The sequence below is a fragment of the Capricornis sumatraensis genome, chromosome 1, assembly GCF_032405125.1.
Source record: "Capricornis sumatraensis isolate serow.1 chromosome 1, serow.2, whole genome shotgun sequence".
Classification (NCBI taxonomy): Eukaryota; Metazoa; Chordata; class Mammalia; order Artiodactyla; family Bovidae; genus Capricornis; species Capricornis sumatraensis.
The window spans coordinates 23706916-23723705 of record NC_091069.1 but is presented as its reverse complement, the minus strand read 5'-3'; the positions used below and the strand labels follow the sequence as shown (position 1 = coordinate 23723705).

General features: G+C 39.8%; 1 protein-coding gene across 1 annotated transcript in view; it reads left to right on the top strand.

Moving 5' to 3' along the window:
• The window catches only part of NBAS (NBAS subunit of NRZ tethering complex), a 335202-nt gene that overhangs the window by 162660 nt on the left and 155752 nt on the right, over positions 1-16790 (top strand). Inside the window, exons 29-32 of the mRNA XM_068975288.1 lie at positions 1649-1751; positions 5619-5848; positions 8879-8991; positions 13292-13405. Coding sequence (XP_068831389.1) covers positions 1649-1751; positions 5619-5848; positions 8879-8991; positions 13292-13405 — 560 coding nt within the window. The remainder of the gene's footprint in view (positions 1-1648; positions 1752-5618; positions 5849-8878; positions 8992-13291; positions 13406-16790) is intronic.

The following is a 16790-nucleotide window of genomic DNA, read 5'->3' as shown; positions in this document are numbered from 1 at the left end:
TTCCCTTAAGCTTTATTGCATATGGGATAGAAATAATTGTTCATTTTGTGCGGCAAATATAAATTTTTTTTAAATATTTTGTTTTTAATCCATAAGAGAGAAAACAATGCATGGAAAAGAAACATTCAGTTGGTTTGACAAACACAAAACAAAACCTATCCTTTCAAGCAATGAGATTCATGAGTATATAGAACTTCAGCACTAGAAAATAAACATAAATGGTGATTACAAACTCATAGATAATCAACAGAGATGAACTTTGAAGAGAGGTGGAGAGAATTACAAAACATCCGCCCTCCTACCAGGCAATATTCGTGATGGTATAAGTGACGACAGAAAAATGAACAGTGTATTTGTAACTTTCCCATTTGTTCATTCACATTTGTTGAATGCTCTGTTGTACCAGAAAAATGTGAGGCGTGTCTTTTCATACATTCTACTTTAAGTTAATCCTCATAATATTCAAAAAAGGGATCTGAAGTTCAAAGAAATTAGTAAGTTTTTTCAATTCCATACAGGCAGTTGAGCCTGTTTTTACAGTTAGGAAAAACCTTGCTTCAGTTGTCTGTTTTATCCACATTAATCTCTTCCATTACTTATCATTGTCTGAGATGGACTTTAAGTTAGAAAACTGAAATTCAGGAGTATTAAATGCTCACAGTCACAGAGCTAGTATGTGAGTCCCTGGGGCATTGTTAACAAAACTTTTTCTGCTACTGTAGAAGAATCTGAGCCATCAAATATCTAACTCTGTGACTCTGGAAGCTAAGATGACATGGTATTTGAACAACTACATTGTGTAGGCCTCACTGCTCGAGCCCTGATTGGGAAATTGCTTCTGAGCAGAGGAAACTGTCGATAAACTGGGGAATCTGATAGGGACTTGCTATTTTGAACTTTCCCATGTGTGGTCACTGGCTTATATTTGAGGGGACCCTGAACACTGTGGCTATGGAATTGTTGAAATAGATATCAACTTGTGTGGGGAATGAAGCATCTTCGTAAGCCAGATAGGAACTGCAGCTGCCTTACAGGGCTCTGTCTTATCCCACCTGGGCTGGCACCTAGGTGGAAGGAACCCCTGCAACACTGTCCCAGACTCCCTGGACTCTGCCAAGATTCCCACTGAGAGGAAACCCTGAGGCTGCCCTGCGGACCAGCAGCGCTTCCCTCCTCAAGACTCAAGCCACGTGTGGCCTCTGTAGCCTTCTCCATCTGTACGTGTGGTTGAAGTTAAGGACATCCCCTGCTGGCAATTGCAAAGTGATGAGGGTGGAATTTTGAAATGCATTCTCCTGTCTCCAAGTGCTTTTTCTGCTGTATTGCAGCTGCTTTATCTTAGGCCATGTGTTTTATTTCACCATAGAAACTCACAGCTTGTATACCTTTGCTGTAGTCAGAGAATGCTATTCCAGTGTTGTGTCTAGGCCGCCTGTGGCCGAGGTCGCTCTGCCAGCATCTCTGATGTTGTGTCACTGCCCACCTTTTCCATCTGTCTTTAATCCAAGCTTTTTTCCCTGGAAATTCAAATGAAATATACTTCTGTTGATCATCCAAGAACTGTGTGGCATAGAGAATGGTGGTACCAATTTTTTTACTTTTGGTCAATTGACAGCCGCAATTTTCTTTTTTCTTTCTCTCCTCCCAGGCAGCCTCCTGTCAGCGAGTCTCACTGGAGAGTGTTGCTGCAGGACATGTTAACTATGCAGCAGAACGTTTACACGTGTCTAGATTCTGACGCTTGCTATGAGGTAACTTGACAGATTTTAGTGTTTCCTTTTAATTTTTAAATTTTGGTTGTTAGATTTTGTTGGTTGAACACAAAGATGATGACCAGAAGCTTCACTCCAAGTAATAGGACTGAATTATTGACAAATAGCTGGTAACTGAGTAGTGCTTTAGAGTTTGAGCACTTTCATATCTTCTTTGTTCATCGCCACACATTTGTTTAGTGGGTTAATTCTCATCTGGAAAACTCCGAATTGTACATCAAGTACAATTGTACGCCAAGTACAAGCCTCTCTTCCATAGTTTTGGTGGTCACCAAAAATGACTTCATCATAGTCGGACTTCCCTTGTAGCTCAGATGGTAAGGAATCTGCCTGCAGTGCAGGAGACCCGGGTTCGATCCCTGGGTCGGGAAGATCCCCTGGAGAAGGAAATGGCAACCCACTCCAATATCCCTGTCTGGAAAATCCCATGGACAGAGGAGCCTGGTGGGCTGCAGTCCATGGGGTTGCAAAGAGTTGGGCACGACTGGAGATCAGTCCTGGGTGTTCATTGGAAGGACTGATGCTAAAGCTGAAACTCCAATATTTTGGCCACCTCATGCAAAGGGCTGACTCATTGGAAAAGACCCTGATGCTGGGAGGGATTGGGGGCAGGAGGAGAAGGGGACAACAGAGGATGAGATGGCTGGATGGCATCACCGACTCGATGCACATGAGTCTGGGTGAACTCCGGGAGTTGGTGATGGACAGGGAGACCTGGCATGCTGCGATTCATGGGATTGCAAAGAGTTGGACACGACTGAGCGACTGAATTGAACAGAACTGAGCGACTAACACTGGTGACTTGTGAAAAACGACTTCATGTACCTTAGAAAAGTCTTTCAAATGTGCCCTGTCTTCATCTCTGCTAAGTTGTAATAATCCTCCAAACTTGTTCTGCTCCTTCCATGTCTCCTTCTAACTTACACGGATTGAGAATATTCTTCTAAAACAGACCTTTTCATTACACTCTTCTTCTTAAAATGAGCTGCTTATTCCCTATGTACAGTCAGAAAGTACCCATATTTCTTACCCTGTCATAGAAAGCCACTGGCGATTCTAGCCACCCTGTGCCTTTCTCGCCTCTGACACACTCTGCTGTGTCCCCTGGGGCTTCAGTGGTGTCTGATCTCTCCTGAGTCCCTCCACTCACCATGCTTTTCCCTGCTTCTGTGACTCTGCACGTTATTCCTTTTGCCTACCTGGAATATGTTCCTCGTTTTTAAATTTGAAAATTGCTGATAACTTGTAGGATTTAGCTCACTAATTATGTCCTCTAAGATGCCTTCCTTTGTCCTTGGATGTAGCTCATCTCTTTTGTAGCCTTGCTTTCAAATGTAGTGACTTGCGTGTTTCTATGTGTGTTCTTCCTCTTAGTCATTAGCCTATAGGCAGGCATTATTAGATCATGTTCATCTTCAGCTCCCCTAGTGCATATTCTAGTATTTGGCGTGCAAAGCGTACTTAAAGATGGCTAGTTGTCCAGGATTGTAACCCGGGAGGATTTAATCCTTATTTTGGAAGGTATGTGTATTATCACCAAATTCCTCAGGCTTTGCATGGAAAAATGATCCAGCTAACCCATTTTTAATGAGATACAGTTCACAAGAGTGTTCCCATTTGAATTTTCCTATCAAATAAGCCAGATCCAAATTGGGTAGGATATTTCTCATGTTGCTGTGCTCTGACAATCACGAAGCATAACCTGTTGATAAAATGAGAGTTATAAAATAGGTCTGTGTTTTATGAAATTGGCTGTATTTTAATTCAGGGTGGTTTTAACAAAAGAGCACTGTTGAGAAATGAACATAGGCTGTTGAGAAATGAATAGTGTTTTTGTATTTGAACTTCAGATTTTTATTTGCTTGATGGGTGTAAAGTTTATATTGGTGATTACAGTCTCTGACCATGCACAACTGCCAGTAACTTCCCCCTTGTATCTAAAGCAAAACTGGAAATTCAGTTTCAGGAGAAAATAATCTATAAGCATATGGGGCCCCAAATCTTAACTGTCATTAGTATGCTTAAAGTAGTTTTTAAGTGTGCGTAGCATTATTTCCTGGTATTTTCTGATTCTGACTGAAAAATTGGCGTTAAATATATTACACTTGAACTCACTTTTGTGTAATCTATCATAACAGCTTGACATATTAAATCGTTTTTGTTATATTCTAACACATTTGTATTAGGCTTGGATATTTTAACAACTTTGTGCTGTTAGTCTTTCTCCTTTGAGAAAACATTTTAAAGCAGATTATAACTGTCTTAAACTGATTCTAGAGGATAACCCAGATGTGGCATTTTAAAATATTTTAGTGCTGTTTAAATTATGCTATACTGTCTTACTGACCTGTGGCCGTTATATTCGGTTTACCTGTTCTTGGAAATTAATTTGAAATCTCATTGGCCCAATTTTGATAAAGTGCATGAGTTCTGTATGGCCTGTAGAGCAGAAATATGTACTGTTCATTTCAGCAAAACCTTGAAAATAATAGGAGTGAATTGTAATTTTAAGTATCGGGCATTGAGTCTCTATGGCTTACCTGAATAAATCAAAGAAAAAGAGAAATTGTTACACCTAAGTCATTTTGGTCACTTGGAGCGAGCCATTTTCACCTGTTGTTTAAGTGGTTAGGGTTACTGCCTGATAATTTGCTTTCTGCCACAATATGTATTTTATAGCAGATCCCTTGTTGGAGATTAGTAATTTTATCCTTGCCAGTCATTTTAGTAAAAGCCTGTCTAAAACTACCTTTTCCAGAAGCTTAGAACAATTGAAAGTAAGGAGATCTTATCAAAATTGGGTAGCCTTCCTTTTTATAAGGAAACTCTTGCCTGTCCATTAAATGTTCTTTTCAGTTCTTGTTTCTATTTCTGTCCTCATCCATCAGTGGCGTGATAGGAAAGAGCAGCCCCGGGGACGTTATTCTGGGGACGTTCTCCCAGGGAAGTTCTTGTGCTGATTATATATCGATATGATTAGTGTGGGCTTAAATGTATTTCTTTAATGAGACTCTTTTGGAATAAGTAAATAACCTCAGTTATAGAATAAATTTTATGTTAATTGGTGCTGTTAGTTGCCTTGTAAAATGCTGTGGTATTTGTACAACTACCTTCCATCAAGTAGCTTCTGTTGTATTTAAATAGTTTTTAATTTGCAGATTGGCCAAAAAAATGTCACGTGGTGTATTGTCATTCTAGTGATGAGGTGTAAGGAGAACATTTGTAGCTTAGGTATTTGATGAGACTGAAGGTCCCCTGGAGAAGGAAATCGAAACCCACTCCAGTATTCTTGGCTGGGAAATCCCAGGGACAGAGGAGCCTGACGGGCTACAGTCTGTGGGGTTGCAAAGAGTCAGACGTGACTGATAGACTGAGCATGCACGCACACTTCTGAGACTGACTTTATGTGCTTTAAGCAGTCATTAATTATGTGCACCATATTCAAAGATTTTCTTTTAAAAAATAAAAATGTTATAATTCACCCAGAGTGTGGGACAGTATGTCTGATGGACTTGGTTTTAGTGAGTAGGAACTTTAGGTATTTTACTTAAGTGTTCATTGTAACACATGAAAGTATGCTTACCATTAGTTTGTTCAGTTAAATTATTTCTTCTTGCTAAAAGATGGAGTTTTTTTAAAATTGAGGTGAAATTCACATAACATAAAATTAAGCATTTTAAAGTATGCTTCATTGTCATTGAGGTACATTCACGGTATTGTGCAACCTCTACTTGTAGAATGGATGTATTTTTTAAATTTATTATACTTGGGTATCAGAGCTTCCATTGTGTTGAGAACTGAGTCCTCCCTTTCTAAGCACTAATTCTATTTTATTCTTTTCCCCAGATATTTACAGAAAGTCTTCTGTGTTCCAGTCGCCTTGAGAACATCCACCTGGCTGGGCAGATGATGCACTGCAGTGATTGCTCAATAAATCCACCAACTAGTATAGCCCATAAAGGAAAAACCCAATACAGGGTCAGTTATGGAAAAAGTATTGACTTGGTTCTGGCAGCCAGCAGAGAGTACTTCAATTCTTCTACCAACCTCACTGACACCTGCATGGATCTGGCCAGGTAGAGGAACTGTGTTCTCCATAAGAGAGAATGGGGTCAGAATACACACACTGCATTGTTGGTTTTATTCTCTGATTTACAAAATACTTTATCACAAGGACAGAGTGACCCTTCCATTTGGGGTACAGTTGCTTAGTGCTTGAATATAGAAAGAAAACTTAATTATATCATGAGTGTTCATTAGCTTATGAGCCTTTTTCTCTAGCACACTTTGCCACAGTCATTCTAGCTGATTTTCTGTAAGGTTATATTTTTCTTCTATTGGGAGAAATTCATGTTGTAGCCTGTAAATCCAGGTTCTGGAAATTTTTAGCACATTAGGTCATGTCTGTATCCTTTACATGGCTTCCAGTCTGCTTAGGGACAGGAGACCTGATTAGATAATAAAACCCAAAAGTCTCTTCCAAGTGGAAATTTATGGACTAGGGATTCTATTCTTCTCTTGGCCTGTTGTATAGGAAAATTAGCGTCCCTTTTTCTTGGTATTGATTCTTAGGAGCTTTTTTGTTTTTTTATTTGCATGTAGAACTTTAAGCCTTTGCCTCTCTTAATGGCTTAACTATGTTGTCAGCTTTTTATTGTATAGACTTTATCTTTCAAATGGCTATTTAGAATTTCTAAAAATTGTAATTGTTATTCTTTTCTCTTACATAAGGTTTCTGTCTTTTGTGTCAGACTTTGAAAGACCTTTAATTCCAAAGATCATTAAAGTCATTTTTAATATTCTTTTCTTACTACTTCATTTTTATTTTTGCATTGAAATTTTAGGCTTATTTGGATTATTTTGGTGTAAAGATTGTGATAGTTATTTAGTTACTTTTCCCCTCAAATGACTAGTAGTTGCTTCAACTCTAGCAAGACTTTTAAAGGCAACATTTCCCCCCCAAACTGCCCCCCCTGCCCCGCCCCGCCCAGTGAAATCTTATCACAGTCATGTTTTCTCAAGGCATGTTATTAAACTTGACAAAGTTGTTTAAAATAGTTAGTAAATTTTTTCTTCTTTCCCAAGGGATAGTATTTCTATTTCAGATGATGAAAATATCAAATAGAACAGACTTTGAAACTGGGAGTTGTGTTTGACCTAAATCTTCTTGACAGATGCTCCTAGAGATCATTTTAAAAACTATTCTTGCAGTATTTTCCTTTCATCCATCTCCTCTCTCCTATGAAAGTGAAGTGAAAGTGTTAGTTGCTCAGCCGTGTCCAACTGTTTGCAACCCCATGGACCATAGCCCGCCAGGCTCTGCTGTCCATGGAATTTCTCCTATAAGGACACACTTTAATTTTAAAAATGTCATATGTGTATAACGTTGCACCAACTGATTGTGACTTGTGAGCTCAGATATATTTAATTGTTCACAGTTTTATTGAAATAGAGAATAGCCATCCATTCTTATTGATTAAATTATTATTTATTTACTATTTTTTTTAATTGAAGAAGCAATGCAGGCACGAGATAAAATACAGAAAGATAAGCTATGGACAATGTCTTTCTCCTCATTATAGTTCCACTATCTTGAATGCTCTCTATACTTTTAATTTATTTCCTGTGTATCCTTCTGGAATATCTTATTGAATATTACATTCTTCTTTCCTAAGTCACAGGTGCTTACTACTTGTCCATACCTTTCTCTGGTTTGTTTTATTCACTCGCTGTCTCTATGTAGGGCTTTTCTGTGTAAGTGCTTATTGGTTTGTTGCGTTCTTTTTTGGTGGTTGTAGAATATTCCATTGCTTGACTTTTGTATAGTTTATTTAATCAGTTCCTGATTTAGTGCATTTTATTCCAAAAAGAGCTTATCTGTAGTATAAATTCCCAAAACTGGAATTCCTGTTTTCAAAGGTAAATGCAGTTGGAATTTTCGTAGATACCATAAATAGGTTATATACTGTTTACCCTTGAACCAGTAGTATGTGTTAGTGCTTATCTGCCCTAATTTTTGCAAGCAGATAGGCCTATATCTGTCAGTTGGTCATGTAGGTAGACACTGGCCTAGACGTCTTCCTGGATGGTCCAGGATCTTAGACTCATTCGCTCTTCATGGCCTGACCTCTGCCTGTCCTTTCTAGTCTCATACCCCACTGTTCCTCTGCTGCTGCTGCTAAGTCACTTCAGTCGTGTCCGACTCTGTGCGACCCCACAGACGGCCTCCCACCAGGCTCTGTCGTCCCTGGGCTTCTCCAGGCAAGAACACTGGAGTGGGTTGCCATTTCCTTCTCCAGTGCATGAAACTGAAAAGTGAAAGTGAAGTTGCTCAGTCGTGTCTGACTCTGAGCGATCCCATGAACTGCAGCCTACCAGGCTCCTCCATTCAGCGGATTTTCCAGGCAAGAGTACTGGAGTGGGATGCAAGTGCCTTCTCTGCACTGTTCCTCTATGTGCATCTTTCAGAAAATAGATTTGTTGTTAACTAAAATTTATCAAGTATGCTTTCTCTGAGTTTCACAAAATTTGCTTAAAATCCTCCATAGGTATCACAAATTCTTAGTTATCAAATCACTGTCACTTGTATTTATCTCAGTACTGCATCAACAACTGATTGTTTCTGATCAGCAAAATGTCTCTTGTACACTTTGTTAGGTTATTCCTTTTTCCTTTGAGAGACAGAGTTGTGACCGAAATCAAGACATTTCTGCTTTCCTTAGAAGAATAACTGGAAATTATCTGAATTCTGTCTTTTTGCTTAATCCTTTTTATATCATCATTATCTTTGAGGTTAACAGTAAACAGAGCACTAAGCCCAGAGCTAACCTATCTTGCTTTATCCTCTGATACCTTACGAGCTGTAACCTGCGCAAATCGCTCACATCTGAGCTTCAGTTTTGGCTTCCTTGCAAAGCAAGTGGTGATATTTCTCTGTCTCCAGGCTTGCTGTGAGGATTAAGTAAGAGATCAGGAAGCCTCTAGCAGAATACCTGGAAGGAAGTTGCTGTCTGATAAATGTGTTGGATCTCTGTGTTGTTGATCATAGAAGGGCAGTTTAGCTGAACATATGCTACTTTTCCACTTTAAAAATGATTTTGTCCTAGGTGCTGTTTACAGCTGATAACAGATCGACCTCCTGCCATTCAAGAGGAGCTTGATCTTATCCAGGCCCTGGGGTGCCTTGAAGAATTTGGGGTGAAGATCTTGCCTTTGCAAGGTGAGTTTTCTACTTAAGTGTTGCACTTTTATTAACTTATTTTGCATAAATTCACAAGTATTCCTGTTTAGGTGTCGAAATAAAGAGTACTTTTGGTCATTTAATCCATTAGCAATAGGTTCTGCCCTCTGTCCCATTTTTCAGTGACATTAGTACAGCAGTGAGGCTATTGGATAAAAGCAAAAAGAGAAATTGGGGATTACAGGTGAGAGTTTCATGTTTACATCAGTTTTGGATTGAAATTTATTTGTTTCAGTTGCATAATTTAGAAGTAGCTCTAAATGATAATAGTTTATTTCTTTTTATGCTTACTGTAGAATATTCTTTAATTGAATCCCTATTTTTTTTAACAGAGGGAATGACAGGAAATTGTTGTTTAGAGTTAAATTACTAACAGTATGTTAGCACTGCTCAAGTTCTTTTACCTAAAGGTGGAAGTCAGATTCAGTTCAGTTCAGTTCAGTCGCTCAGTCATGTCCGACTCTTTGAGACCCCATGAATCGCAGCACTCCAGGCCTCCCTGTCCATCACCAACTCCCGGAGTTCACTCAGACTCACGTACATTGAATCAGTGATGCCATCCAGCCATCTCATCCTCGGTCGTCCCCTTCTTCTCCTGCCCCCAATCCCTCCCAGCATCAGAGTCTTTTCCAGTGACTCAACTCTTCGCATGAGGTGGTGAAAGTACTGGACTTTCAGCTTTAGCATCATTCCTTCCAAAGAAATCTCAGGGTTGATCTCCTTCAGAATGGACTGGTTGAATCTCCTTGCAGTCCAAGGGACTCTCAGAGTCTTCTGCAACACCACAGTTCAAAAGCATCAATTCTTCAGCACTCAGCCTTCTTCACAGTCCAACTCTCACATCCATACATGACCACTGGAAAAACCATAGCCTTGACTAGACGGATCTTATTAGTACCAGCCCAAACAAGTCATCTGTCCTTTTGGGACAGTGGGCATCTCCCAGTGTCCTGAACCTCACCTGATAAGCAGGAGAGAGATTTTCTGTGGCTTCAAATCCTGCACCTCAGTGCCCTAAATGAAGTGAGTATGTTTGGTGATTCGCGGTATGCTTGGCTAGTTTCCATGTAATCTCTGATCTTTATTCTTAAAAAAGATTTTTAATTTTTTTATTGAAGTGTAATTGACTGACAGTGTTGTGTTAGTTTCAGGTGTACAGCAAAGGGCTCTCATCTTTATTCTAACTCTGGAAATGTTCAGAATTGGACGTAGGAGAGGTTTCGCTAGGTTCTTTTCATCTCTGGTTTTTGATAAATTTTCACTGGAATTGTGTCTCTGGTGTTTTTTTTTTTTTTAAAAAAAAAACTTCTAATATCATTGATCAATGATAGTCTGTTACAGGTTCCTTGGTGTGTTTATCCTCTGAGATTATTTGAGTCAGATGGATCTTAGGGAATGTCAGCTAGTGGAGACATTCTCGTGTGGGTTTCCACTGTAGTTTTACTAAAAATGAAAGTTCTGCTTGTCAGACAAATATCTAAGATTTTTTAAATGTGGTATTACTATTTATCTTGATTATTGTTTGAAAGTAATAAGTGTGTGATTTTAAGTATCCTGCAGCATCTTAAATAGGTATATTCAAGGTGATTGTTAAATCGCTAGAAAAGTCTATTCACTTGTACCATTCATTTAATTTTTGAGCTCAAACCTTCTTTAAATTGTGAGGATCAATCAGAGTTACCAGCAAGCATTTTTAGTTTATTCCCAAATGTCTTAAATCATTAACCACCTCCCCAATACGTATATTTTTAATTGAAGATTTCAATCATGAGAGAGTCCAAAGTAGTATGAAACTTTTGTCCTTCTTGTATCTCTTGTTAGGTCAGGCCATTATAGCTTTGACTCTGTATGTATCTTTTAGCTAGTTATTTAATCCAAGCAGATTGATACAATACAAAAAAAAAATGGTTTCCCAAATGCTACTGAAGTTTGAAAGTTATATTGAGCTCTGATTTTTCTGTGGTACTCAATTAGCAATGTTTACAAATCAGCTGATGGATTTAAATATTTTCAACCAAACCTGCCACCTTGCTGAGAAACTTCCTGACTGAGGAGAGTCTTAAGAAAGATGTTGCTTTCATGTCCTGACAGCTTTTCAGTTTATATATTGATTTGGAGTTTCCTATTAGAATGACTCCTGGATGTGGAGATGGAATATTCCTTTTCTGTACTGTTTGTTGTATTTATACCACAGGTGCAGTTTAGGTTTAAGCGGTTTTCATGTTCATCAGTAATACTGGATCAACAGAATAACTTGATATTTAAAGACTTATGATCCGGCTATTTTTTTTTTTTTATTGTAGCCAGTGTACAATAGTACACTTTGCTTTGTTTTGATGCCCTTCTTGCCTACACTATCAGAGTTGATGTTTCCAGCGGTGAAGGCTAGTATTGCTAGATATAATGCATGAGTTAATAGAAAACAGGATCAGAAATGTATAAAATTGACTCCTTATGTAAGGGTCGCCTATGATGTGTTTGTGTGTGCACTTTTCCTTCTATCTTGGGTGTCTGTGTTGTATTCAGTTCAGTTCAGTCGCTCAGTCGTGTCTGACTCTTCGCGACCCCATGAATCGCAGCACGCCAGGCCTCCCTGTCCATCACCAACTCCCGGAGTTCACTCAGATTCACGTCCATCGAGTCGGTGATGCCATCCAGCCATCTCATTCTCTGTCGTCCCCTTCTCCTCCTGCCCCCAATCCCTCCCAGCATCAGAGTCTTTTCCAGTGAGTCAACTCTTCGCATGAGGTGGCCAAAGTATTCTTATATTCAAGCGAACCAATTTAAGATATTTCAGTTATCTCTGTGTTCTTTCTACAATAGAGTCCATCGATTTTCCAGACTTAAGAGTGTTGTGTTAAGCCCAGCCTTAGGTCCGTTAAGGTTAGTCACTCAGTTGTGTCTGACTCTTTGCCACCCCATGGACTGTAGCCTGCCAGGTTCCTCTGTCCATGGGATGTTCCAGGCAGGAATACTGGAGTGAGTTGCCATTGCCTCCTCCAGCGGATAGTCCTGACCCAGGGATCAAACCTGGGTCCCTTGCATTGCAGGCAGATTCTTTATCATCTGAGCCACAAGGGAAACCCACTTTTTCACGTATTGCTGAATAACTGGACAGTCTTCTTAACTTTTCTTTGTATTTAACTTTTCTTGTTTACAGAGTGAGTGTATTAATAAGCATCCTATTGAATTTCTTATGAAGATTAAGTCTGTTATGTTTACAGTGTTTGGGATATAGTAAGAGCTCTGTAAGTATCAGCTGTCATTTTATGGTTTTCCTTGGAGTTCCTCTTAATGCTGGCAGAATTAGAGTGGTCTTACCCTCTTTTGCCTTCTCCCTCTTTCCCTCCACTCCTGTCCCTTCCTTCTCCTCTCTCCATGCTCCTTTCCTTACATTCAATAAAAATTAATTTAGGCACATTTATTCTAGCAACCAAAATAACGAAAGGGTACCCCTTGCTTTGAGGGACTAACACCCTGCTAGGCATTACATACAGTCATGATTTTGTCTTCTTGTATTTAGATTCTGATTCAGCCCACTTTGACCTGTGTGATCTGTGTCAACTTAATAGCTTTGAACTTTACCTACCTCAGATGGAGGTAATAGTAACATATTCCCTAGACAGTCCTGAAAATTATATCTTGAATACTGAAAATTCTGGGTTAATCTTGGCGAAAACTATTTAGAGGATTTCTTTGTATCATTCTTGCAACCTTTCTGAAAGTCTGAAATTTAATCCCAATAAAAATTTACCCTTCCTCCAAAAGCCTGTTCCAAAGAAAAGCTACTACCTTTCTCCTTTATGTCATTTATATAAATTGGACCAGTGAGTGCTTCAAGGACTTTTACTGTCCCAACTGAAGTGATATGGCAGAGGTAGAAAGTGGATATTTGGAATTTGGAATGGATTTGGGGAAGCTGAGGTATGGTGGGCAAACAGGTGTACAAGGAGGTATATGAAATTTTCAAAGACAAATACCACTGTCTTTAAAATTTTCTGTTAGTCCTGATTTGAAAATGCAGCACTTCTCTCTTAATTTCAGAATGTCAGTTCACTTGCTGTATTTCAGAACTTTGGTGATAAAGGATCTTTATTGTACATTATTATATTCAGAATCAACAATAACTTTATTATTTTTGTAAATTGCCTTTTACTTAATTCTTATTGATCTGAGGGTAAACACAGTTTTCATTTTGTTCATTTGCCTTAAATTAGGAAGGTCATCATACCTTTGTTGTGTCCCTGGTCACAAGTCATCAGTGTGTCTTTCTTTGTAGTGCGCTTGTGCTCTGATCGGATCAGCCTCATCAAGGAGTGTATTTGCCAGTCCCCCATGTGTTACAAGCAGTCCACCAAGCTGCTGGGCCTTGCTGAGCTGCTGAGGGTAGCAGGTAAGGTTTGAATGCTTAACTGCAGAATCTGTGTTATTCTGTGCATCATCTTAGGAAAACACTGGAATGTGCACTACTAGGTGTGAGAGGAGCTGCTTTTCAGCAAGATTTTGTCTTTTCCAGCAAGAATGGCATGTTATAAAAATGTGTTCCTATGTTGAGCTGCTTGGACCTCTGTCTTTTAAATGAAGGCAGACTTATTTGGGGCTCCATGGTCATAGGGTCAGAAACAGAAGTCAGAGTTACCATTTATAACCAGAAAACTTAAAAAGTAGGGCAAGCCAGCTCAGCTAGTTCACCTTCCGTTTCCACATTTGGTATAATGTTTTTGAACCTGAATAATTACATAGAAAAATTTGTGCATTTACTGTTTGGCCAGGTTTTCACATGCATTATCTTATTTCATTTTCTGTTAAATGATGTTGATGTTTTCTTCCTGTTTTATGAGGGGAATTGAAGGTCAGAGAAGTTAAGGATCTTGCTCAGCAGGGTGAAGTAACAGAGCATTTCTGAGTCTAGACTTCATGTGTCACACTCTTGTGCTTACCAGTCTTTTAACATTTTTCTTTCATATTTTTGACTCATCCAATGTGTATCCCACCTGATGGACATCTTCAAGTGCATCCTCATCTTCTTAAACAGATTTTAAAGTGTGCAGCTTAAGATTTTCAAATCCAGCACAATTTTGTGACAGATACCTTCTCATTTTAACTAAAAGAATGAACATGAGCCTGCCCGCTGACTCGAAACACCAGCTGTCTATACTGGACATGTCTGTTGGTTTGCTAAGTGGTCTTCCTTTGGGACCCCGTCCCTCTCCCAGCCCATGTGACCCCAGGAGACTTGCCAGTCAACCTGCTTTGCCACAGTGATTGGCACTGTCGTCCTGCCAGTACCTTCTGTCCACCTGCCAGTGCAGAGATGACCATGCGACTCAAGAAAAACCAATCACAATCTTTCCTGACGTTTGATGTATAAACACAGGAAGACAGAGGCACATTCTTCTTTTCTAAATTAAATTTGTAAGGATACAACTTTGGGGATGCTGGGCAGTCATTTGTCTGATCAGTTTTCTGAAAATGAATCCATTTAAGAGAGAGAAGGAAAACCCCCCAGTGGCAGCCTACATGCCTCAAGATCTAGTCCTGCCTGAAGATGCTTTTAACCCCAGAAATTGTTTTTAGTTAAAATGGGGTTAAATTCCATGTTTAGCTTAAAAAAAGTAAAGAGGATTTTGTTTATATTTTGAGCTTTAAGTAAATATATATATATGTATATGTATATTTGGTAGACACATTTATGTTTTAAAATCTAAGTAGAACTCTTCTTCTTAAGGCTTTATAGTTGTGTCAGATGTCCTTTTCTGAAAGCATAACACTAGCATTTTTACCCCTGGCCTTGGGGGCCAGGCAGCCATCGGGAAGTATCTTGGAAGGCTGCAGAGAAGTTGAGTGTGGGGTCTGAAGACTGGTCCCATCCTTACTCTCCTATTCATTTGCTAAATGACTTAAGCTTCAGCTTCTGGGAAGTAGGAGTGACACCCCCTGTTTTAAGTCTAGGTTATGAGACTCCCATGAGTTAATGCATACGAAAGCACTTTGTAAACTTGAAAGCACTCTGATCATCAGGGAAGAATTTCATAAGGATCCAGTTCATAGACACTAATGAAGCAGTCAGGGATGCTGTCTACATTTTCCATGTCCCTGCCTACTATTGTTAATTTCCATTTTTATCCCTGTGACACTGACCTAAAAATAGGAATATCAGTGATCAAGATAGGCCTGCATTTTTAATGGTATGAACATTACTCTTCAGTCCTGCCGAGTACATTTGTGTGGAACACCTGGTGTTCAAATCGCTTTTCTTTGTTGCAGCTATTTTAGTTCTCCTATTTGGAACCATCTCAACTTGACCACCTCTGTTTCACAAACTTGAATGTGGTATCTGTGTTATAACTTCAGTCCAATTATCATTAAAAGAGAAGACTAGTATCCATATTTCATTCAAAGTGGAGCTTTTATTGTGAGCCCCCTGAGTGCACATAATAGCTACTGTGTGTCTGTGACTGCTGTGTGCCAGCTCCCTTCTGTGCCCTTTTAACACACTGGCTCTTCTGCTGTTCACAGCAGGCTCTCCTTACTGGCATTCTGGGGAAATAGAGGCCCCAGAGAGGAAAGTAATACCACTTTGTCAGGTACTTTGGATACGGAGTTCTGTTACATACCTGCTGCCCTCTGGGAATTTAGCATCTTAGGGGGCTGCAGGAGCAGAGAACTATGCTGCATCATGGGGTATGAGGGTAGTCCATGGCTTCTGTAAACCGATGTTAGAGAATCTGAAAGACAACTGTAATGTTTAGCTGGGGGCGGAGTGGTGTTAAGAAAGGGATCGCAGGCCGGTAACATGTATCTGAAGCTTACAGAATGCTGCGGTTATTTATTGCTGCTTTACAAACCACCCCGAAACCTAGCAGCTTAAAATAACAACAGTCATGTCCTCTTATCTCTCCCAGTTCTGAAAGTTGACCGGGCAGTTCAGGGTCTTTTATGAAACTGCAGTCAGATATTGCGGTTAGGGCTGTGCTCATCTCAAAGACTGCTTTGTTCACATGTCTGGCACCTGGGCTGAGAAGATTGAAAAAGCTGGGGGCTGGAGTAGCTCAGGCTTTCTCTTCTCTATGTGATTTGTCCTTACCATCTTTCCTTATTTTGTTGTCAGACTACCTGGATTTCTTATGTGGTGGCCGAGGGCTCCCAGAGCCAGTATCCCAAGTTCAGTTCAGTTCAGTCGCTCAGTCGTGTCTGACTCTTTGCGACCCATGAATCGCAGCACGCCAGGCCTCCCTGTCCATCACCAACTCCCAGAGTCTACCCAAACACATCTCCATTGATTCGGTGATGTCATCCAGCCACCTCATCCACTGTTGTCCTGTTCTCCTCCTGCCCCCAATCCCTCCCAACATCAGAGGCTTTTCCAATGAGTCAACTCTTTGCATGAGGTGGCCAGAGTATTGGAGTTACAGCTTTAGCATCAATCTTTCCAATGAACACCCAGGACTGATCTTCTCTAGGATGGACTGCTTGGATCTCCTTGCAGTCCAAGGGACTCTCAAGAGTCTTCTCCAATACTGCAGATCAAAAGCATCAATTCTTCTGTGCTCAGCTTTCTTCACAGTCCAACTTTCACATCCATACATGACCATTGGAAAAACCATAGCCTTGACTAGACGGACCTTTTTTGGCACAGTAATGTCTCTGCTTTTTAATATGCTATCTAGGATTGTCATAAATTTCCTTCCAAGGAGTAAGCATCTTTTAATTTCATGGCTGCAGTCACCATCTGCAGTGATTTTGGAGCCCCCCAAAATAAAGTCTGACACTGTTTC